This window comes from Pogona vitticeps, chromosome 6, assembly GCF_051106095.1.
Source record: "Pogona vitticeps strain Pit_001003342236 chromosome 6, PviZW2.1, whole genome shotgun sequence".
Taxonomy (NCBI): domain Eukaryota; kingdom Metazoa; phylum Chordata; class Lepidosauria; order Squamata; family Agamidae; genus Pogona; species Pogona vitticeps.
In genome coordinates this window covers 70,335,561-70,360,549 of record NC_135788.1, presented here as the reverse complement: position 1 = coordinate 70,360,549, position 24,989 = coordinate 70,335,561, and the positions used below count along the sequence as shown (strand labels likewise).

Sequence of the window (24,989 nt, the reverse complement as noted above, 5' to 3'; positions counted from 1 at the left end):
GAGATCCTGAATCCAAACCTGTGAAAAGAAAACACTGAGGCCAATGTGAAATTCATTACAAAAGACTGCATGGGGAAAGGCAGTGAGGATAATAGGTTTCTATGCCTATATTATTATTAGACAATATTTTATATATTGGAGAGATCAAACAAGGTGGCGTGTCATGTGAGAATACACAGATCCATCCTGCTGAATTTCTTCCTGATGAAAATTTATCAGCTTTCATCCCACAGACCTTTGTGAAACCTATATCCCATCAGATATGGTTAACTACTACTTCTATTATCGCTGACCACTGGCTATGATGGTTGGTAATGATGGGAATATGAAATACAGTATTGCAAGGATCACAGGTAGGGTACAGACTTTATTAAGTTTTAGCATCATCTGTTGCAGTGACCAACTGTGGCCCCCAGATGTTTTTGTACTGCAGATGCCATTAACCTTCCTCACCCTCATGATGGTTTATATCATTGCCCATTGTTCCAAGATATGATCCACAAGCAAGACAACAAATCAAAACAAGTAAACACAGGTTATAGCTTAAATAATAATTGTAATACATAAAGAAAAGTAAGGTGATGTATCTTTTTGGAAAAGCTCATATAGTCCAAGCTTCTGTGCCCCAACTTGGTGCCCCAACCAAGTTGATGCCCCAACCAAGCCATCCTCCCCAGCATGGCTGGGGAGGATGGGGGTTGTAGTCCAACAGATTTATTGAGCATCATGTCAGAGAAGGCTTGGCTAAGCAACTATAAGAATTTGAACATTTCCCTGGGAATAAAGAAAGCACAACAAACTTTTCCAGGGTTTTCATTCATATTGCTTGTTTTAATTTTAAAATATCTGTTGTTTTACATCTTGGATATAAAAACATTAGGAAACTAGCATTCTGTAGATTTCTCAGCCACGTATTTAGATTTCCCCTAACTACACATATTTAAAGTCTACCTCCTCTACATTTTATTCATTTCATTTATTTAGATGAAACTGATATAACATTTCAATCACCCACTCACTTCTCTTCCTTTTTTTCACTCTGAACAGAAGCAAGGTTTCTTTACCAAAAACTCAGACCAAACCAAAAAGCACAGCAATGAAAAAACTCTAAGACCACTGTCAGTTAAGTTATAACAGGATGGATTCAAAGTAATTGGAATTTTGCCATTGTAGGAAAAGAAATGATCTTATAATGTTCCCCAGAAATATTTCTTATCTGCATCCTTAGAATATTTCAGGTAAGCAGCCTAGTACTATAGAAACAAAAACAATGCCAACATGAAGTAACTAAACCTCTATTGTCAGGACCAGCCCTTTTAATAGGCAGAGTGATATGACTGCCTCCAGGCAGCAGCCGTTGGTGAAGGCAGATGTTGTTCCTCCTGAGTCTCTCAGCTCTTCCTCTTGTACTGAACCCCTTAAATTGCCCTGTTGTGGAGACTCTAAGGTATCCATAATACTGAAAGAAGTCTATTGACTTCCAAAGTGGTGATGGCAGTTGTCCAACAACATGTGGAGCACTGCATGTAGTGCTTCAGGAGGTAGGCAGCAGCATTTTACATTAGATGAAACTTCCCAGTTGATTGAAGGGTAGCCCCTCATAGAGCATGCTGGATCAGTCAACCTTTGCGATGACATATACATGAATAAGCAAGATCCTCCTCCTTCAAAAAGGGGATAGAGATTATGCAATAGATGTGAGCAACAGGAGGTGTCTTTTGCTATTGCTGCCACAGTGTTGCTGTTCAAAAGATCAGAAGTTCTAACAGGGAGCAATTCCCCAAGGAAGCTCTAGATGCAGGTCATCCGCTAGAGATCTCAAGAGCTTCAACCAGGCCAGAAACCCAACAGAAAAGTTACATGGAAAGTTTCCTCTTTCAAATGTGCCCAATGTTGCCCTGCATTGTGCTTTTCAGAAAATAAGAATGTACTGTGTCAAGATGATGGTAAAGAAGAAAATTGCAATATACGCTATTAAGGAAATTTGTAGTATAAGTTATTCTGAAAAAAAGAGAGCCAGAACAACAGCAGAGTAAATTTCTGCGACCTATGGAAATTTACCCAAATGATAACATGCCTTTAATGAGGATTTATTTGTGACCAATTGCATTGCCCCCTCTGTGATTATCTGTTCAAATCAGGCCATGAACCTAAGTGCTCTGAATGCTCATGCTGTGGATGACTTTGGTCACTGCTATTGACAACAGCACAGCACTATAAGCACAGCACTATATTTCCCTATAGCTCATCTTCAAGAACTTCCTATGTCTGAAAAGGCTGGCTAAAAAACATATGGCATTTCACAGCAAGTGCACCTTGGGAGGAAGATTAGAAAGCCAGATGAAACACTACTGCATGCCAGTAAAACTAATATTGCAGATTTGGTGTGCATTCCATTGATATCACATCGACTGAGGACCATCTTGTAGCTGGTATACAACAGTGTTGAGAAGGAAGTATTCAGCTTTTAAAGAAAAGAACACACCTGCCTTTTAGATTTCTGATCTGGAACCACTTCACTAATAAAGAAATTAATCAGACAATACTTAATCCCCAAGGATGGTACTTTACAGTAGACTGCAGTGGACCCTCGATTTACAGATGGCTCGAGTTACAGACTTTTCGAGTTACAGACTTCTCTGGCCACAAAATTTAGGTTCGACTTGCAGCTGGAAACTCGACCTACAGACCAGAAAAAAACCAAAATGGAACAAAAATGGAACAAAAATGGGCAGTTATGGATTAATCTGTTTTCAATGCATTGTAGGTCAATGGAGACTCGACCTACAGACTTTTCGACCTGCAGCCACCGTTCCAATACGGATTAATTCCGTAAGTAGAGGGTCCACTGTATGAGCAATCAGAGGAAGACAGGGAGGTGCCTTGGTCTCACTCCCAGACCATTTATCTCTCTAGCTCCATATTGTCTTTAGCATGTGTTTTGTACTCTCTAGGTTCTATCTCCTTATCTATCTCGTGAGAAACCCATACGTGGAACAGGAAGCAACAGTTAGAACTGGATATGGAGCAACTGATTGGTTCAAAATTGGGAAAGGATTACAACAAGGCTGTATATTGTCCCCCTGCTTATTCAACTTATATGCAGAATATATCATGCGAAAGTGCTGGAAGAGTCTCTTGAGAGTCCCCTGGACTGCAAAGAGAACAAACCTTTCCATTTTGAAGGAAATCAACCCTGAGTGATCACTGGAAAGACAGATCCTGAAGCTGAAGCTCCAATACTTTAATTTGAATTTGACCAAACTCTGGGAGGCAGTGGAAGAAAGGAAGGCCTGGTGTGCTCTGCTCCATGTGGTTACGAAGAGTCGGACACGATTTAGCAACCACACTACAACAAAATTTGAAGAGTACAGAAACTGCAATAGATTTGTGTGAAATAAAGCTATGTGAACAAAAACTCACAAGTCAGTGAACAGTAGCCTCCCTCTTTCTTCATGAGATTGATGGATCCCACTCCCTCTTGTGTGTCTCCACTCACTGGCTTTCTTGCTTAGAAAGATTTTCAGTTAGGAACCTTCATCCCTCCAGAGGGAGTGCTTATCACTTAAATTGTGGGAGTAGTGTTGTATATAAATTTTACTGCTATTTCCCTGAAACAGAAAGATGACTATGTTGTTCATAATTTCTATGAAAATCCAGTGTGTGACCTAGGTTTCTGCCAGCTACTACTAGTACGGGCACCTCTGATTAAAAAACCACTTAAAAACCTCTAATGAAAAACCACTTAACTAGTTGGTGCTTTCAAATATAATATTGTTCAGTGGCAGCTGTTCAAAAGACAACGCTGGGGCTTTAAAAAAAACACCTAAACCAAAAATAAACAGCAAAGCAAGCCCTGAAAGTGTTGGGTCTGCAAAAAAAAAAAAAAACCAAAAATAAACAGCAGAGCAAGCCCCGAAGCAAGCCTCTGGAGTTGCAAGAAAAAAATCACCAAAAAACAAAACAACAACACAGCACAGAAACATACGCTCCCAGCCCAAACCCACCCTGCAGAACCCACCCAGAACAGTTTTTAAAAAGCAGAAAGCAGCACCTTACCTTACCAGGCAGTCCGAAGCCTCCTCTGATTGCACTCACTCTAACTGTTGGGACGAAAGAGCTACAAAGAAGCAGCCTCTTCGCCACCAATGGTTATCAATTTGAATTTCCTGGCTTTTTCCCCTGCCTTTTTTTGTGTTCGTAACTCGAAGCTCCGGCCACAAGTCGAAGCAATATTTTTAAATGCTCATAACTTGGAACGGTCGTAAGTCAAGGCACTACTGTATCATCTGTGAAAGACGACATATGGTTGCCCTCTACCAAGGAGGTCCACAAACGGAACCTCCATTGACAGTTTTTGAGCTATGATGGAGATATAAATGTTCCATTTTAGAGAACATGGGAACACAGAATAACAGAAAGTGTGAGATATTTTGCTTCATGTCCTCCCAGCAACATCACTGGATCTGAAGCAATGACGGACATGATTACTAATAAAAGGAAGGGTTCTTTTCTTTTCTGCATGAAGATTACTATTGCCAACTGGAAATCATAGTCAGTTTGCCTTGGACCACACTTGTCATGCACAAACAAACCTTATACCTTCCTATACAAACCAGCAAATGGTTCCTTTGGAGCTCATTAGCAAATCATGCTATGGCTGAGACTGTGCTTAGTATATTAAATTAGCTTCTTGGGGCTTATTGCTGAGCTAGCAAGAGGGCAGTTATTTTTAAAAAACGTAACTTTGTTGCACTGCTTTGTCTCATTACAGAGGCAAAAAAGAATAATGTTTACCATTTAATTAACCTCATGTGGCATGGCAGGAATGGATGGCAAATCAATAATGAATGTCATTACAGTCACCTTGCACAACTGGAGTTCTGTGTTTTGGAAGAGGGCAAAAGATAATGAGCCTGGATTCCGGCAAGAACAATGTTAGTAGTAGGCAGGTGATTAGTTACCAAGCGTTACACTCTCACTGGAGGACTGAAGGTTCCTAGCTACAGATCTATCTGAGCAAGAGAGCCAGCGACTGGAGACACACAAGAGGGAGGATACTGTTTATGGTCTTGCCATGTATTTACCTTCAACTAAAAATCCTACAATTAAGTTTCAGCTGTAATATATCAAGAAATCAGCAGGTCTTCTCTTCTTGGTGGTTAACCTCCTGGTTCCCAGTTTCTGCCTCCTGTATACATGAAACATTCTTTCTGGTGCTAGTGTGTTAGGAAGATTTTTTAAAAAAAATTAAAAATAAGGTGTGAGATATAGTCAAAAGACATTTGTGCATTATGAACAAAGGTTGCATAAAATGTTTCTCTTCCTGCACCTGTGGATGGTTGGGGTTTCAAAAGTTATTTTGACATCATTCCAATAATAGTTTTCCAAAGTATAAGAAAGCTTTTGGAATCTTCCAGCAAATATGCCCACTGTCTGGGGGATTCTGGGAGTTGTAATCCAAATGGTAACTTCTCCAGGTTCTGCATTTTGCTATATGGAAGGATGGCAAATCATTATGGTTGTCTTTCTGACAACTGGTGGCCTGAATGTTAGATGCTGTATGTTGTGTTTCAGAGAACACAAGTGACTCAATGTACAGGAAAACCACACCTTCAAAATGAATGAGAAGTGCACAAGATCACAAGACTCCCTTTCAATAGGGTCATGCGAAGGGAACTGCTATTGGTTGTTACTCTTTTGATTCTTAGGAATACGCTTGCCATTGTGTAGGTACTGAGACCATTTTTCACGTAATATGTTTGTTCTCTTGTTGTCTTAACCTTTCATGTGAAATAAGTAGGAAAACATCTAGCTGCACTTTTGGCTCCAAAACCCTAGGACAACAATGGCGAACCTATGGCACGCGTGCCACAGCTGCCCTGCAGAGCCCTTTCTGTGGGCACGCGAACCGTAAGTCGCCAGATTGCTACTCTCCCCTTGCAGCCATGGTGCTGGTGCTTTGGCCGGCTGTGTGCCAAGATCTGGAGCAGCTGGCACTGGCTGCGGATCCGGAGTGGGGTGTGGAGGCACCTCCGTACCCAGGATTCCCCGTCCGGTACCTCCACTGCCACTTCCAGTTCTGCTGCCACCGCAGCACACCACCTGTGGCTTTTGTTCCCCCCCCCCCCCCAGTTTGGGCACTCAGGTTCGCTACCACTGCCCTAAGAGAACTAAACAAAATGCAGATTTGTGTGACCCAGTGGTGCAGGCACAGAAGTGTAAAAATTAAATTAACTCTTGCACATGTGCTTTAAGTGTAATAGGAAAGATTTAATGTGTCATGGAAGTTTTTCTAATGGGCTCATGTGAGGATCTTAGTGGTGGTCTGAAGGACACTGTTGGAGCCAGTATTAATTCTCAGCTTTACTTATCCCCCTTCTCATTGTCACCACACCACTAAAAGGACTGAAAAAGTAAAATTATCAGTCATTTCCTTTTTTTTAAAAAAAAAAGTGGGGGTTGTGTTCAATGTCCAGAGAAAGATTAACTGTCTTCTGTCATTTAACCAGTATGTCTACATGAGAAATAAACCTATTGTAGACTATAGAGGCAGCTTTCAAGTTTGTATCCTGCATGTTCAACCACTAAATAAATTTAAAAAACAAAGAGGAAGAGTAAATATCTACAGGTGCACATTAAAATCAACAAATGAGAAGTTATAAAAATGACAAAGAATCACAAAATGACTACTTTAAATATAACGTGTTCTGTTATATTTAAGACAGTGATCAGTTCCAACTGCTACTGTATATTTTATAAATATTTTCGAGTGTCTTGTAAACAATTGCTGCTGGTTACCTCAGACAGGCTGTTGCAGGTTCTTACAGAATTTCATGGTACATCACATTAGCCAAGAAAATTATACTTCACTGTGGTTAAAAACTCATTCTGTGTGAAGGGTAGAAGCTCTCTGCCCACAACACAGCCGGCAGAGATTGGCAAGCAGCCAGGCAATGGCATAGAGATGCCAGTGTGGACAGTGCAGGAAATGTGTCAAAATGCCATTCTGTGGCCTGCTTGGATAGACTAGATATGCAGACAATTCTCGCACACTTCACTGGACTGAAATGTGATTAAGAAGATATCTCTACTACTATAATTACAACAAATCAATACCACTTGAACCACCACAGCTTCATTCTTCAGAATCTTGAGATGTATAAGTTGGTGAGATGTGTAACTTAACGATGAATTTTCTGCTGGAGAGCTCTAGTGTATTCTCCTGAACAATAGTACTGGAGCTTTCTAGCAAGAAATTCAGTGTTACCACACCAAACTATAAGTCCTAAGATTCTCTAGGATGGAGCTATGGCAGTTGAACTGTCATCAAGCTTACAGCTGTACATTATATTTTTATTTTACAGTGGTGACTCGCATAGCGATGTTAATTCGTTCCGCAAAAATCGCTGCAGAACGAAAACGTCACTATGCGATATTAAAAAGCCCATAGAAATGCATTGAAACCCCTTCAGTTCATTCCTATGGGCTTAAAACTCGCTGTTCAGCGAAGATCCTCCATAGCGCCACCATTTTCGGTGCCTCTAAAGCGAGGAATCAGTCCCTAAACACAGCGTGTGGCCATTTTGTTTACCCAGTGGCCATTTTGAAACCGCCGATCAGCTGTTTAAAAAATCATCGCTTTGCGATGATCGGTGCCCGAAGCAGGGAACCAATCATCGCAAATTGAAATTCCCCCATAGGGAACATAGCAAAGCGATCCCTTTTGCTATCACAAAAAATGTGTCACAAAGTGATTTCGTCGTAAAGCGAAGCGATCGCTATGCGAGGCACCACTGTATTTATTTCTTTATTAGATTTCTATCCTGCCCATCTAGACCAAAGGAATGTTGTTGTTGTTTAGTCGTTAAGTCGTGTCCGACTGTTTGTGACCCCATGTACCAGAGCACGCCAGGCCCTCCTGTCTTCAACTGCCTCCCGGAGTTTGGTCAAATTCATGTTGGTAGCTTCGGTGACACTGTCTAATCATCTCGTCCTCTGTCGTCCCCTTCTCCTCTTGCCTTCACACTTTTCCAACGTCAGACTCTTTTCCAGGGAGTCTTTTCTTCTCATGTGATGGCCAAAGCATTGGAGCCTCAGCTTCAGGATCTGTCCTTCCAGTGATCACTCAGGGTTGATTTCCTTCAAAATGGATAGGTTTGTTCTCTTTGCAGTCCAGGAGACTCTCAAGAGTCTTCTCCAGGACCACAATTCAAAAGCATTAATTCTTCGGCAGTCAGCCTTCTTTATGGTCCAGCTCTCACTTCCATTCGTCACTACTGGAAAAACCATAGCTTTGACTATGTGGACCTTTGTCGGCAAGGTGAGGTATGTGCTTTTTAAGATGCTGTCTACGTTTGTCATCACTTTCCTCCCAAGAAGCAAGCATCTTTTAATTTCGTTGCTGCTGTCACCATCTGCAGTGATCATGGACCCCAAAAAAGTAAAATCTGTCACCACCACCATTTCTTCCACTTCTATTTGCCAGGAGGTGATCGGACCAGTGGCCATGATCTTAGGGGTTTTTTTATGTTGAGCTTCAGACCATTTTTTGCACTCTCCTCTTTCACTCTCATTACAAGGTTCCTTAATTCCTTCTCACTTTCTGCCATCAGAGTGGTATCATCTGCATATCTGAGGTTGTTGATATTTCTTCCAGCAACCTTGATTCCAGCTTGGGATTCATCCAGTCCAGCCTTTTGCATGATGTATTCTGCACATAAGTTATATAAGCAGGGAGATGGATAAGGTGGTCAGGCACCTTTAAGGACTTGCCATAGTTTGCTGTGGTCCAGACAGTCAAAGGCTTTTGCATAGTCAATGAAGCAGAAGTACATGTTTTTCTGGAACTCTCTGGCTTTCTCCATAATCCAGAGCATGTTAGCAAATCTCTAGTTCCTCTGCCCCTTTGAAATCCAGCTTGTACTTCTGGGAGTTCTTGGTCCATATTCTCCTGTAGCCTACCTTGTAGGATTTCAGCATAACCTTGCTAGCGTGTGAAATGAATGCAATTGTACGATAGTTGGAGCATTCTTTGGCATTGCCCTTCTTTGGGATTGGGATGCAGACTGATCTTTTCCAGTCCTCTGACCACTGCTGAGTTTTCCAAACTTGCTGGCATATTGAGCGTAGCACCTTGACAGCATCGCCTTTGAAGATTTTCTTAAATCTGTTCTTCACCTCCACTGTATATTCATAAGGGATTTGGTTTCGATTATACCTGACTAGCTCAGTGGTTTTTCCTATTTTCTTCAGTTTAAGCTTAAATTTGGTATAAGAAGTTGATGATCAGAGCCACAATCAGCTCCAGGTCTTGTTTTTGCTGACTGTATAGAGCTGCAGAGAATATAATCAATCTGATTTCGGTATCGTCCACCTGGTGATTTCCATGTGCAGAGTCACCTCTTGTGTTCTTGGAAAAGAGTGTTTGTGATGACCAGCTTAATGGCAAGAACATCATTCTTTGGTGTCAGTTCTAGAAGGTGTTGTAAGTCTTCATAGAATTGGTCAGTTTCAGCCTCTTCAGCATTGGTGGTTGGTGCATAAACATGGATTACTGTGATGTTGAAAGATCTGACTTGGATTCGTATTGAAATCATTCTATCATTTTTGAGATTATATCCCAGTACAGCTTTTCCCACTCTTTTGTTGACTATGAGAGCTAATCCATTTCTTCTACAGGATTCGTGCCCACAATAGTGGATATGATACTTGTCTGAATCGAATTTGACCATTCCTGTCCATTTTAGTTTACTGACGCCCAGGATGTCAATGTTTATTCTTGCCATCTCCTGTTTGATCACATCCAGCTTACCAAGGTTCATAGATCTTACATTCCAGGTTCCTATGCGGTATTTTTCTTTACAGCATTGGACTTTCCATTCACTTCCAGGCGCATCCACAGCTGAGCATCCTTTCAGCTTCGCCCAACCTCTTCATTAGCCCTGGAGCTCCTTTTACTTGTCCTCCACTCTTCCTCAGTAGCATGTTGGACACCTTCCAATTTGAGGGGCTCATCTTCCAGCGTCATCTTTTAGCCTTTTGTTTCTGTTCATGGGGTTTTCTTGGCAAAGATACTGGAGTGGCTAGCCAATTCCTACTCCAGGTGGATCACGTTTAGTCAGAACTCTCCACTATGATCGGTCCGTTTTGGGTGTCCCTGCACAGCATAACCCGTAGCTTCTCTGAATTACGCAAGCCCTTCACCACGACAAGGCAGCAAATCCATGAAGGGTGACCAAAGGCATACCTGTAGACTATTCTAGACCTCATTGTGACCTCCAGGTACACATTTTTGCACTCGGCCTTCTACTGCTGTCTCTGGACAAAATTAATTAAACCCCCAGCATTTGGGATTATATTCATTGGATGAAATCCAATACGAAAATTCAGTTGTAGAAGAGATAGTTGTTCTGTGCTAGTATATCAGACTGGCAAAAGGAAAAAGAAACAAAAATGTTGTGTCACCCTAAAGACTGAGTGTTATATTTTAATGTGAGCTTTCATGGACCAGTCCAGATGCAGAATGCTGTAGAGGCAGCTTTCGACTCTCAGACCATGGAAGTGGGCTTTTCCACAAATGCTCCCATTAAAATCTAGCATTTAGTATTTAAGGTGCCACATTTTTGTCTCATGTCTTTTTTTATTTTTATTTTGTTTTTGCCTGAAAATTCACAGCTTTCAGTGTATTGCCAACTGACAAATAAAAAGTCTCTGCCACAATTCGCAGTTCTCAGAGGAAGGGGGGGGTCATGCACACACACCCAGGAATCATTTTGGAGACTGCTGGCTAGAAATGGATGTTTTTTTTTCATGCTATGCAACAGGATTTCAGCTGTTGTTTGCAATTAATGTCAGCAGGAAGTGTGTATCATTCTAAGTAGAATCATAGACCACATATGAAAATTTACAACAGTGTTTTGTTGCATTTCAGCTCCAGAAACTGAAGCGATCGCTTTCCTTCAAGACCAAAAGTTTACGGAGCAAAAGTGCAGACAACTTCTTCCAACGGACAAACAGTGACATGAAATTGCAAGTAGATTTGTTATCAGAAATTGGCTCCAGAACAGGCCAGCTCCCAGACTCTGACAGTCAAACGTCTACTCCAACCAAAGCCCAACCGCAACAGGACAACAACAAGGCTCACATTTTCCAAGAACACATCTTCAAGAAACCAACATTCTGTGACATCTGCAACCACATGATTGTTGGTGAGAAATATTCAGTATTGATGTATAGTTCTCATTCCCAGGGGTTTGGGAGTTCTAGCCCAAAGGAATTTACACCAATTCATTTTGCCTCATTTTGAGGTTGCATACAAAATAGCAAGACACATTTTTGTCCAAGCATTCCTTTCCTTTCCTTGTACTTTAATAATAATAATAATAATAATAATAATAATAATAATAATAATAATAATAATAATAATAATAATAATAATAATAATAATAATAATAATAATAATAATAATGAGCTGTCAAGTCAATTCAGACTTCTGCCAACCCCTTCCAGGTTTGTCGTTTTGTTTTGTTTTTTGGTAGTGAATACTCTGAAGTCATTTGCCATTCCCTTCTTCTGGAGACACCCTGGGACTGTGCAGCATGCCCAAGGCCAGAACAGGCTGACTCTTTTGAGATGCATAGTGGGGAACTCATCTCCCAACCTCTAGTTCCACAGCCGGATTCCTAATTCACTGAGCTATACAGCCAGTTTTATACTTATTAGCTACTGGAAATAAACTTCAGGCAGGAATTCTGGAGCTCCCAACCCTAGCCAGGTGCTTCAGCCTAGTGAGTTGTGAGAAAATTCCTGAACCTTTATGGGGCAGGAATAAAGATTCCACTTTCCTGTGGATTTTCATCAGCCTACTCACCAAAAGATTTTCAGGTTCCACAGTTAATATGTCAAAGGATGAAGATGGACACAAACCTTCGTTTGGAGGTTCGTGCTAGTTCGTACACATCCTCAGTGCTGTGCATTCCTTCCTCTGCTTCTCTGGCCAATGACCCATTCACCAGCCAGCAAGCACCCCTTTCCTCCTCCTCTTTGGTTAGTTGACTAGTCCCCAGGAGGAGCACAAGTTTGCCTATCCTGCCTCCTTGTCTTAGTGGGCAATCAGCCAAGGAGGAGGGGCAGGAAAGCCCGTGCTCTTGCCAGAGACTGGTCAAACAGCCAAAGAGGTGAGGAGGGTGAACTGGCTGGTGAGTGAGGGATCCAACCAGCAAGGTGGGGGAAGGGAACATGTGGCACCTGTGGTGCGACACATACAAAGTGCCACGAACCTCCAAACCAAGGTTTGTGCTCATCTCTATCAAGAGAATGTCAAGTTTGCATTGTGTAGTTTTTACGAATAAAATGTATCTCTCCTCTCCTCCCAAAAATATATCAGGAAATTCTTACTTGTAGTATTTCTCAGTGTCCTTTGCAAAGACTGACAACAGTTGATTTAAGGGAAGAGAAAGATTTTTCAAGAAGTGATGACAAACTCCCTTTTTTTTCTTTCCACGAAGTGGAGGAAAATATAGGAAATGGATTCTGGTTTGAAGTGTACAACTCTCTGCTATTTAAATACTTATAAGAACTTCATGAGAAAGTAGAGTGTCTTTCTATTACCATTGTTTTCAACTAAGATTCAGTTAATATGCACCCTGTCTTTCATGTTCCTCACAATGAATATTCAACTGGTGTCCTTTGAATCATGGTTAAATTAGGAGCCAATTGTAAGGGCAGAGAAAAGAACACAACAAAATGTTTCCCTAAAAACCCTCTTGTTCTTCTTCAGGATCTTTTTATATATGGACATCATGTTAAGATATGATCATTGAATCTTTTAAAAAGCACATGGAGAAATATTTGTGAAAAATGGGAATAGATGTGGTGAAATACAAATGCTCCCTCAAAACCACCACAAGCAGCAGACAGACAGTAAAGTGGAAGAAAAGCCTGGACCTCTGATTAAAGAATAACATACTTATTTGAAACATTCCATTATAGCAGTCTGTTAAAATGAAAATGTTGTCATTTTGAAAAGTAATACAGTGGTGCCTTGCTTGACGACATTAATTTGTTCCAGTGAAATCACTGTAGAGTGAAAACGTCATCAAACGAAATAAAAAACCCCATTGAAATGCATTGAAAACCGTTCAGTGCGTTCTAATGGGCTGAATACCTGCTCGTCCAGCGAAGATCCTCCATACAGCGGCCATTTTCGGTGCCTGTAAAGCGAGGAATCTAGAAAACAGTGGGGAGCCATTTTCTTCAGCCGGTGGTTATTTTGAAACCCGATGATCAACTGCTTGCTGATCATCGTAAAGTGAAAATCGGTTCCTGAAGCAGGGAACCGATCATCACACAGTGAAAAAATCCTATTTAAAACATTGTTTTGTGATTGCAAAAGCGATCACAAAAACGTCAACGTAAAGCGGATTCATCATAGAGTGGGGTAATTGTCCAGCAGGGCACGACTGTAAATGCAAAAATAGTTCTAAAGGCAATATAAGGAGGTCTAATGCACACTTAATTTTAATAATGATGTGCTGTCAAGTTGATTCTGCCTTACAGTAACTCTTTCCAGGCTTTTCTAGAAGTATTCAGAAGTGGTTTACCATTCCCTTTTTCTGGTTGCGTTCTGGGACTGTGCACCTTTACCATGGCTACACAGACTGGGTCTCTCTTCCTGAGAGGCCCTATGGAGAATCAGACTCCTTACAGCAGTCACAGCCCATTGCAACCTGACTGACATTTCCCAAAGTTGGAAAACACTGGAGGCTATCTCAGAAGGGCCAGAAAAAACTTCAGTGGCATAGGGGTGAAGTCCTGATGCATGTGCAACCGCTCCGAGACACACCACACCAACCAAAGGCTAGTTGCTGAGTCTAACATGCATTCAGAATGCGCAGATACTTTGAGTTTTGCACAAGCTCGATTTATCATGATGGTATTTTCCTAGGCTTTATTGTCTACATGTTTATTGTCTAACGTAATCAGAGTCAAATGCACTGAAAATGCTGTATTTGATGTTTCCCTGAGAATTAGATTTTCAGACTACTATTATGATCACTTGAAGAAATTCAAGGAGTCCATAAATCCTGCAAACTGCGTGGTAAACTTTTCTAAAGCACTACAATATCTCTACTCTGTTATTTTGTGGAGTACACTCTGAGTTATATGAAATGAATATGGGATGACAATAAAAATAAACAGTTTTCATAAATGGAAAACCCAACAATCTTGATACTTGGAAATATAAGAGATTCCAAAGTGCGGAATCATTGCATCTAGTGAATTTGTTCAAGGAAACTAGCTGATGTGATTTATTTATGAATTACTGAGGAGCATGAAATGAATGTACGGTAAAAGAGTAAAAGAGCCATGCACTCTGTCCCTATCCTGCCCCATCCAGTATTGCTTGTGTTTTGGTTTAGTCACATTTTACTTATTATGTATTAACTTATATTAGGGGTGGAAAAGCAGGCACGAGACACGATTCCTCAGGAAGACGTTATTTAAAGGCCAGTCTAGAACAAAATCACCACCATGTTGAAACAGGAGGCCGTTATTTTTATGTACTCAGTCTCTGTTCCCTTCTTTCTCCTTTAGTCTGTACTGCTTTAATTCATACAGTTGTGCACTAAAGAAAACAATGTACCAGTGCTGGAAAGAAAAACATTTTTCCCTGTATTATTTTTCCTGTAGTGACTCCAATGGGAAAAAAAATCTGAGTTTTCCCTACATTCTTTGCATACCATGTCTCAAACATAATGATTCCTAAATATGTTAGTACACAAAAAGTGTAAGTTCAGCATGAGTGTAGATCTATCTAAAATTGGTTATACAGACCAAAATTGGTTATACAACATAACTGGAAAATCAAGAGACAGTGCCTGACATAGGCTATATGTCTCCTGCATAAGGGGGAACAGTTCCACATTCAGAAAAGACATGATAATAGAATCTTAGAATCATGAAACTGTAGAGCTGACAGGGACTCCCAAGAGTCACCAATCCCACCTACCCCCATCCGGGCAGAAGAACTACAGCTAAATCATCCCAATCATCCCAAACAGATGGCTCTCCAACCTCTGTTAAAAGCCTCCAATTAAAGAAAGTGCATCTTCTTCCAAAGTAGCTTATTCTGTTGCTGAAGCAAAGCATGCTGCTTATATATATACCACCCCATAGTGCTTCAAGCACTCTCTAGGTAGTTTACAAGTTAATTATGCAGGCTACACATTGCCCCCCAGCAAGCTGGGTACTCATTTTATCGACCTCGGAAGGATAGAAGGCTGAGTCAACCTTGAGACCACTACCTGGAATTGAACCCCAGGTCATGAGCACAGTTTTGGCTGCAGTACAGCAGTTTAACCACTGTGCCACGAAGCAGCTGGTACTGTCAGGAGGTTCATTCTAATATGCAGTTGAAATCCCTCTTTTTTTGTCATTTTAGCCTTTACTTTGGGTCCCAACATCTGAACCAGCAGAATCAAGTTTGCTCCATCTTCCATTTGGCATATTTCAGAAATTGGGAAGTAGCTGTCACATGGCCTCTTCTCCAGGCTAAATATACTTGACTCCCTCAGCTGTTCCTCAGAAGGATTCATTTCCAGTCTGTTGCCTTCCTCTAGACATATTCCATCTTTCTTAAATAGTAATGGCCAGAACTTGACACAGTATTCCAGCTGACATCATACAGAGGTTCATGAAGCTAAAGAATCATTATTGAAACTCCAGTATCAAAAAGAGGGAAGAAGGCATGCTGGGAAAGTGGCATGTGCACCCATATCTGCCCTAGAACAGATTACTAGACTATGCCAGCCTGGCAGCTGGCACAGATCTATTCTTTGTCACTGATGTCAGTGAAGAAACACTGCTATAACTTCACCTCAGCCCTGCAAAACACAGCAGTGCTCTCGGCATCCAACATCACAGCTCTCCAAGATCAATTATCCTGCTCAGAGATGTTATATTGTCATTGTTGGGAGAAAGAATATATCTTCATTTTTTCTGGTCAAGCTTGCAACCGCCCTTTCTCCTCTTTCCACCTTTGCATGAAGTATATGTTTCACAGATTATATGGGCTTTCTTACATATAATCATATGTACACAGCTTATTGTTGTGTGCAGATTTCAGGGCACAGTACTGCCACTGATATTAAAGATGTATATGAAAGAGGGGAAGCATGGCACAGGGAACTATGTTGTCTTCCTTTCCTGCCAGTTAGCTTCCTTTTCTTTTTTCTTTTTTCTTTTTTCTTTTTCTTTTTCTTTTTTGTACACTATGAGAAATTTACTGCTGCACTACATAGGTCTTTGGTCTGATCCAACCAGACTTTTATTACATGAATTTGCCAGAAATTGAAGAGAAGGATATGCTGAGCATTGGCTCTAAACACTTGAGCTCACTGTTTAGAATTTTTGTTGTTGTTGTTCAGTCATTTAGTCGTGTCTGACTCTTTGTGACCCCATGGACCAGAGCATGCCAAGCCCTCCTGTCTTCCACTGCCTCCCGCAATTGGGTCAAATTCATGTTGGTAACTTCAATGACACTGTCCAACCATCTCGTCCTCTGTTGTTCCCTCCTCCTCTTGCCTTCACACTTTCCCAACGTCAGACTCTTTTCCAGGGAGTCTTCTCTTCTCATCAGATGGCCAAAGTTTTGGAGCCTCAGCTTCAGGATCTGTCCTTCCAGTGACCACTCAGGGTTGATTTTCTTCGAAATGGATAGGTTTGTTCTCTTTGCAGTCCAGGGGACTCTCAAGAATCCTCCAGCACCACAATTCAAAAGCATCAATTCTTTGGTGGTCAGCCTTCTTTATGGTCCAGCTCACACTTCCATACATCACTACTGGAAAAACCATAGCTTTGACTATTCAGACTTTTGTTGGCAGGGTGATTTCTCTGCTTTTTAAGATGCTATCTAGGTTTGTCATCACTTTCCTCCGAAGAAGCAGGTATTTTCTAATTTAGTGGCTGCTGCCACCATCTGCAGTGCTCATGGAGCACAGGAAAGTAAAATCTGTCACTGCCTCCATATCTTCCCCTTCTATTTGCCAGGAGGTGATGGGACCAGTGGCCATGATCTTAGTTTTTTTGATGTTGAGCTTCAGACCATTTTTGGTGCTCTCCTCTTTCACCCTCATTAAGAGGTTCTTTAATTCCTTCTCATTTCTGCATATCTGAAGTTGTTGATATTTCTTCCGGCAGTCTTAATTCTGGATTGGGATTCCTCCAGTCCGTCCTTTCGCATGATGTATCCCGCATATAAGTTAAATAAGCTTGGGGACAATCTACAGCCTTGTTGTACTCCTTTCCCAATTTTGAACCAATCAGTGTTTCCATATCCAGTTCTAACTGTTGTGTCTTGTCCCACATATAGGTTTCTCAGGATATATATAAGGTGGTCAGGCACTCTCATTTCTTTAATAATTTGTCATAGTTTACTATGGTCCACACAGTCAAAAGCTTTTCCATAGTCAATGAAGCAGAAGTAGATGTTTTTCTGGAACTCTCTGGCTTTCTCCATAATCCAACGCATGTTGGCAATTTGGTCTCTAGTTCCTCTACCCCTTTAAAATCCAACTTGTACTTCCGGGAGTTCTCGGTCCACATGCTGCTGAAGCCTACCTTGTAGGATTTTTAGCATAACCTTGCCAGCTTGTGAAATGAGTGCAATTGTACGGTAGTTGGAGCATTCTTTCAGACTGCCCTTCTTTGGGATTGGGATGTATACTGATCTTTTCCAATCCTCTGGCCACTGCTGAGTTTTCCAAACTTGCTGGCATATTGAGTGCAGCACCTTAACAGCATTGTTTTTTAAGATTTTAAATAGTTTGACTGGAATGCCATTACTTCCACTGGCCTTGTTGTTAGCCATGCTTTCTAAGGCCCATTTGACTTCACTCTCCAAGATGTCTGGCTCAAGGTCAGCAACCACACTATCTGGGTTGTCCGGGACATCCAGATCTTTCTGTTATAATTCCTCTGTGTATTTGTGCCACTTCTTGATGTCTTCTACTTCTGTTAGGTCCCTCCCATTTTTGTCCTTTATCATGACCATCTTTGCACAAAATATTCCTTTCATATCTCCAATTTTCTTGAGCAGATCCCTTGTTTTTCCCTTTATGGCTGCAGAGAATATAATCAATCTGATTTCAGTATTACCTATCTGGTGATGTCCATGTATAGAGTTGCCTCGTGTTGTTGGAAAAGAGTGTTTGTGATGACCAGCTTGTTCTCTTGACAAGACTCTATTAGCCTCTGCCCTGCTTCATTTTGAACTCCAAGGCCAAACTTTTCTGTTGTTCCTTTTATCTCCTGACTCCCTACTTTAGCATTCCAATCCCCTCGAATGAGAAGAACATCTTTCTTTGGTGTCAGTTCTAGAAGGTGTTGTAAGTTTTCATGGAATTGGTCAGTTTCAGCCTCTTCAGCATTGGCGGTTGGTGTGATGTTGGAGTACTGTGATGTTCAAAGGTCTGCCTCATTTAGAATAGTTAGTAACTATTAAAGAAGTTGAAGAGAAATGAGGACTTGCTTTTCAGAAATTTATCTTTCTTTTTTTCGGAGAAGGAGTTGTTTAAGTTGGTGGTTTTACATGATTGGTGGAATGCTCTTTAATTGGACCAATTAATGAATGGATGGATCATTTATACTTGCATGACTGATGAAATTTTTGCATGATTGGTAGATTCCTGGTGAAATGCTCGGAGTTAAGCATAACACTGTTCGGTGGTCACTGTAGTCACATTAGAGGATCAATGAAACCTCTAGAATTATCCAATAGTGTATGCATAATTTATTTTGTTTGGCGTATTTTATTCTGCAGCTCTACCAACCCATGTTTTAATAATAATGGGTGAGACCAAGGATCTACAGACTTGACTGAAGTTCTGTGTAAATCACAGGCTTCTTAGATGTTAATCAACCATGTCCACATACTTTCTTTGCCATATGGGCTAGAAACGTGATTTGAATAAAAGAAGAAAGATGGGATTCTGTGGATATTACACCCAGGATCACTTTTCCCAGTGCTTCTTCCACACTCTCATAGCGTGAGAGCATGGAAGAAGCCCCAACTGTATGTCACCTTTGCTATATGAAAGAAAATAAATGTTGCACATACAATTCTCTACATGCTTGTAGGCAAGCTAAAACACACAGTATTGCTGAATTTTCTTAGGCTTCCAGAAGTTGAAGAGCAATATATATTAATTGTGGGAAACTATTTGCTTTTTTAAAAAAAAGTCTCTAAAGGAGTAAGCTCACAGTAATGCTGCATTTTTTACTTGGTTGCTGAATAAAGCTGTCACTTGGGAATTAAGTTCTATTTTTAACCTTGTTTCTCATATGCCTGTATGTAATAACATATTCAGCTGTTTCCATTAGGGATTTAAACAATCATCAGAATCTAGGTTGACGGAGCATTCTGGATGGCAGCTAATGATAATAGAAGGGTGAAATATGTATCGTTCTAAAATCTTACCAGACCTCTTCCAGTTGCTGTACAGCTCAGTATTGTTACCTGAGAGTTAGTGTAACCCAGTGGATCAGAGTGCCAAGGGTAATCACTCAAACCACCACTGGGCTTCCCAGGAAAGTGGCTACCAAAGGATCTGTCTGAGGCCCAATGGGCCACATTGGCTGCACTTGCAAGGGCCGCCATAGTTTCTCTGTCTTGTAGTGCCTCAGCCATTCCATCCCACTGGGGTATTGTGGGCTTTACAAAATGGTTCTTGTTGTGTGTGCATGCCTGCTGTGCTATAGAACATACATACTTTATTGTTATGGCATCAAGCCATACATAAGGCAAAATTGAATACAAAACTTCAAGAGCTGTCATACAGTATACTGCAAAAAGCCAAACCGGACAAACAAAAGACAAAATATCTAAAACAACAAGTATATCAATATAAGACCAAGGTCTAAGGGTTTGGCTGTCTGTGTTATAGAACAGAAGCCACAGCAAGGACCACTGTTGGTAGGAGACCACGGAAAGCACAGGCCTCAGAACATGTCCACAGAACATGCCCACAGGCCTCAGAACATGCCCACAGAACATGCCCACAGGCCTCAGAACATGCCAACATGCCACTGGATTCCAGTGGACATGTTGTTATAGTTCAGAATCTAGTTGAACATATGGTATCGTTGACCTGCTTATAACTGTGTACTTAGGGTAATTGATGAGGAAATCGCTCTCCATGTGAATCCATACATAGTGCCTTATTCTTTCCTTTGCTACCCACTTAATAAAATACATTTCTCTTCAGTGGGCTACAGCAAGATATTTCTTACAAAATTTTAGACTATAGTGCATTTATTAGTCTTTAATATGCTGTGAGACTCTGTTGTTTTTACTGCAGCAGACTAGTGTGCAGTTATCCTTAGAAGACATACACTTTCTTTAATTCAAAAGCTGTAGCTAACTTCCTCCTTGTGCCTGACATCTCCTCAAAAGGCTTTAGCTCCATTTTTAAAACAAACGGAAATGATTTTTATTGAAAGAGTGTGAGCTTTATTGATTTTTACCACACAACCAGCTGGGACTGTTTCTTTAAAAACTGTCTTTACAGTCTTCGCCTTCCATTCCTCATTGGTTTTTGTTGTTTGCTTGACAATCTCATTTGCAACTGCACTGAAGCTTTAGAAACCATCTTATCTTCCTCCACACTGACATAACAAAAGCACACAAGTTGTGCTTTGCAAGCATCTTAAGCTGAGTAGCTAATCTGAAACCTTTTGTCTGAACCACACTGTTCTTCTGTAATCTCTGAGAATTCAAAAACATTTTTCATCTTTGACTGCTATGTGCCCACCATAATAGGCCGAGATCTCCTTGTGGAATTAGGGATCTGGAAATGTCTGCTGGGAGTCTCACAAATAGTACACAGATGTGCTGCCTTTCTTTCTGAACAATGGAGGCACAAACCGTCCACATGTAGTTTCATACAATTAAAAAAAAATCATTACCATCAGTTTGATCCAAAGAACTCCGGGGGGGGGGGGGGGGAATAAAAATAAAACCAAGTACAGTACAACTACATAAGGTAAACATATAGTGCATGGTTAACTTAAAGAATTGGTGACCCAAAGAGATTATAGCGGCCATGGAGGTTACCAGTGGCACCTAGTCTTCATGTATTTCTCCCCAGGTTGAAGGGAATATGAAGGGGAATATGAGTGAGAGGACACTTACAGTTATTTCTTGTGAGAAGCAGGCTTCTGGTATCTTTAGTCGAATTCAGTGGGCTTCTTACATTCAGAAACATGGGTATAATAGCCCATCTAATGCTATTAAAGTGCTATAAAAGATCTCAACCTTGCTCATAGAAATTTGCACAAAGAGGAATAGACATTTTAGGGTATGCATGTTTTTCTTGTGTTCTAGTATTATATGTAAAATGGCTATTTTGTGCTCCAATGGGTGACTTTTAACTCAACTTCTATAAGAAATAAGTAGCTGCTTTGTTTGTTAGAATGCATAACTTTAGCTCTGTAGGATCATCCAAAGAGCTTAGAACAAAGCATAAAAGCAACAGTGGTGCTTTATTGTGGTTATAATTATTGCTGGCTATCAAATGAAACTGTGGTTGTGAAAACTTAAAGCAGCAGCAGCACTGACATAACCGCTGTTGATAAAAGGATCCCAAAATTCACATCGGTAAATTTCAAATGTTGAAAGTGTGGATTGTATCATTCTCTAAAATAAGCTTGAAAGAAAATCCAGTTTCAATTCTCATTACAGATGAGATACTGATGCTGACAGTCCTGCTTATGGTCACCTCAGATGCATAGTTGAGGTATGAACTGGGCCCTCAGACTTTTACAACAGGCCCTGTGGCCTTCCAGATGGTGATGAACTACTTAGCCACATCATCCTCCACAGTTAAGGACTGATGAGAGAGAATCTGGCAGTGTTGGAGGGCCAAAGGTTCTCCAGTCCTTTCCTACAGGAAGCAGTCATTAACATGTATTGAAAGGAACATAGGAAATGTCATATTTGGCTTTAATCAGAACACTGGTAAGGAATGAAACTATATATAGAGTCATTTCCTTTAGTGTTCTTACAAACTGGAATAAAGTGACTATTCCCCATTTCTGTGTACATTACAAGTGATTCAAAAGGTACACTGAACCTTAAATTATCATGATTGCCCTAAGTTATAACTTGGACAGCATACACCCTCAAACACACTACCTCTCTAGAGCAATCCAGAATAGCAGTTGAACAAGCTGCTTGATTTTCCTCTGTACTGTGTAATTTTGGTTCCCCATTGCAGTGATGCCTCACAGTGTTGAAATAGTATGACTTCTTCTGGCTAGTAAGGGCAATGCATGTTCTGATCATTATATGTACTAACCCTTCCAGAGGTGCTTTAAGTTTGATTTAGAGGGACATCCACTGGAAGGGCTACATAGCAGGCTGCAAAACCACAAGACTGTGTGTCTCCCTGTTACAAGAGATATTCTTGACAGTGTCATTGAGATAAAGCAGTTTGATGCTTAGTCTTCTTCCTTGCCAGCTGGAGGTAGACACACCATTCCAGGAAAGATCCAGGGCCTTTTCATATGATCCAGTGGGATGTGATTGCAAGTTTCTGTCACTCTCATTCAAAATTCTTTCTAGCACATGTCAGATGAAGGAAGGAGGTCTTCACCACAGGAGAGAAAGGTCACCATCAGCCGTACTGAAGGGAAAACCTATTTCATTAGTCATTTAAAACCTATTGTAAATTTAATTGTAGTTTTTTTTCACATGGCTTGTTTTACTGGCCTATTTGCTTACTCATCTGCCTGATTTCTTCTAATCTGCCTAGTTGAAAAATAGGGAATAGCAGGAAAATAAAACATCAGTCAACACACTGAAGGGACCCACAGTGTAGCGGCAATGATACCCTTCCCAGTAACTGACCATGGTATAATCCTTGACCCAGACAGGCTCCATATGCTCAGCCACATTCACCAAGCACAGTTTTTGCAGGGATTCAACAGTCCTTTTCTTTGACATGGATTCTGGCTCCACAGGCCCCTGGGCGGCTGCGCACTTCTGCTGCTGGTGGAGAGAGAGAGGATGATCTCTTTACAGGACTTCAGCGGGGACGTTATCCTTCCCAGGTGCCTTGCCGGAGGTGAGGGTATTCAAGGCCGCTTTTATTTCTGCTAAAGTTGGTTCGCTGTCCAACTATTCCAAGACAGGCAGGCACTCGATGTTATTTATTGCCTCTTCAGTTACTACATTCTCTCTAGAATATAGCTCAGAGCAGTTCTGCACCCAGTGTTCCATCTGCTGTGCAAGGTCCTGGATGATCACTCTTGTAGCAGATTTCTTATCGAAGGAGCAGATTTCTTATCTATTGGACCTAAAGCCTGCTTGATACCATCATACATTCCCTTGATGTTATCTGTGTCCACTGCTGTCTGTATCTGGGAGCAGAGCTGAAGCCAATAATTGTTAGAACATCACTTGGCAGCCTGTTGGACTTTGCCATGAGCAACTTGAAGAACCTGCAAGTTGCACTCACTAGGACAGGCTTCGTATGCTGCTAGAGCTCTCCTCTTATCCTCGATGGCTGGCATCAACTCCTCCAAATGGGCTTTGAAACAGTCTGCCATTTTTTTATTGTCTTGCCAAATGTGGACAAGGCGGTGTTATAAACAGCATTGTTGAAATGTTCCCATCGTTCAGGTGCATTTGTACCAGCCGGGCCTGGAAGAGTTTCCTGAAGAGTTTGGGCAAATTCCTCCACTTTTCTCTGATTGTGAGTCTTGCTGATGTCAATATGTGGCCTTCCTTCATTTTTTGTGTGATACAGTCTCTTTATTCACAGTTTTACTCTGCTACACACCAGGGAGTGATCAGTATCGCAATCAGCATCCTGATAACTGTGTGTGATTGTAATACTAGGAGGGCTAGAGCATCTAATGAGGATCAAATCAAGCTGATGCCACTGCTTCAATTTTGGATGTCTCCAAGAGACTCTGTGTCAAAACTTCATATCAAAGAATGTATTGCTGGCATAAAGACCAGAATAATAGCAAAAGTCTAGCAAGTGTTGGCCATTTTCATTCATCTTTCCAGTGCCAAAGCAGCCTAGACAAGTGGGCCAAGAATTGTAATCAGCACCAACTCTAACGTTAAAGTCCCCGAAAATAAACAGCGGCTCGCTCTCTGAGATTTTTTTGATAGTAGCTGCCAGATCATCATAGAATTTGTCTTTCACTTCTGCTGTAGATGACAGTGTTGGTCCATATGCACTAATATGCTGATGAATGGAGCTACAGAGGCAGGATTCTTTCACTCCCCACGGTAGGTGAAACAATGGATCTCTGCAGAGTATTTCTAACTTCAAAGCCAACACCATATTCCCTGGTCTCATTCAAAGCTTTTCCCTGCCAGAAGAATGAGATTTTTTTTTTCTGTGACAGATCCCGTGTCTGGCAATCTCGTCTCTTGCAGGGCAGTAATGTCCATCTGCAGCCTACTCAGTTCCATGTTGATTACAGCTGTCTTGCGCATGCCGTCTGTTTCCTGCAGGTCATCAGAAAAGCCAGGGGTCATTGTCCGAACATTCCAGGTGCCCGACTTTAGGGCAGAAGTTTTCTTATGATTGTTGCATGGTGCACAGTTATCAATCTGCTTGTTCGCTTTCACCCTAAACCGTACGCACTCCATGAGGTTAACAGACCATGGAGAGGCAGCACCTTACTGGCTGGGGACTGCCCAGCTTAAGGCAGGAAGTAGCTGCTAGTGAGATGTGATGACCTCTCCCACCGTAGGAAGTAGCCCCTGGCGTCATGCTATATGCCAATCGAGGAAAGACTTGTAACTGGTAACTGCTATTTCCCGTGTTGTTTCAATGCTGTATGCGAAGCTGGAGTGTCCTCTCCAGAGCACAAAGCCTGGGTAAAATAATATGGAGGATAGACTGTTACCCAAGCAGAAAATCCCCCCTCTCCATGTCACTGAAGTAGTCCAATGGAAAGGCAAGAGC

The 24,989-nt window shown here is 41.3% G+C and overlaps 1 protein-coding gene and 1 long non-coding RNA gene across 4 annotated transcripts in view; one reads left to right on the top strand and one right to left on the bottom strand.

The window, feature by feature from the left end:
* The window catches only part of LOC144583555 (uncharacterized), a 457,862-nt gene that overhangs the window by 382,613 nt on the left and 50,260 nt on the right, over positions 1 to 24,989 (bottom strand). The window lies entirely within an intron of this gene.
* The window catches only part of STAC (SH3 and cysteine rich domain), an 89,996-nt gene that overhangs the window by 28,293 nt on the left and 36,714 nt on the right, over positions 1 to 24,989 (top strand). For all 3 annotated transcript variants that reach the window (XM_020803430.3, XM_073003820.2, XM_073003821.2), the window contains one exon: positions 10,934 to 11,210. In XM_020803430.3, coding sequence (XP_020659089.2) covers positions 10,934 to 11,210 — 277 coding nt within the window. The remainder of the gene's footprint in view (positions 1 to 10,933; positions 11,211 to 24,989) is intronic.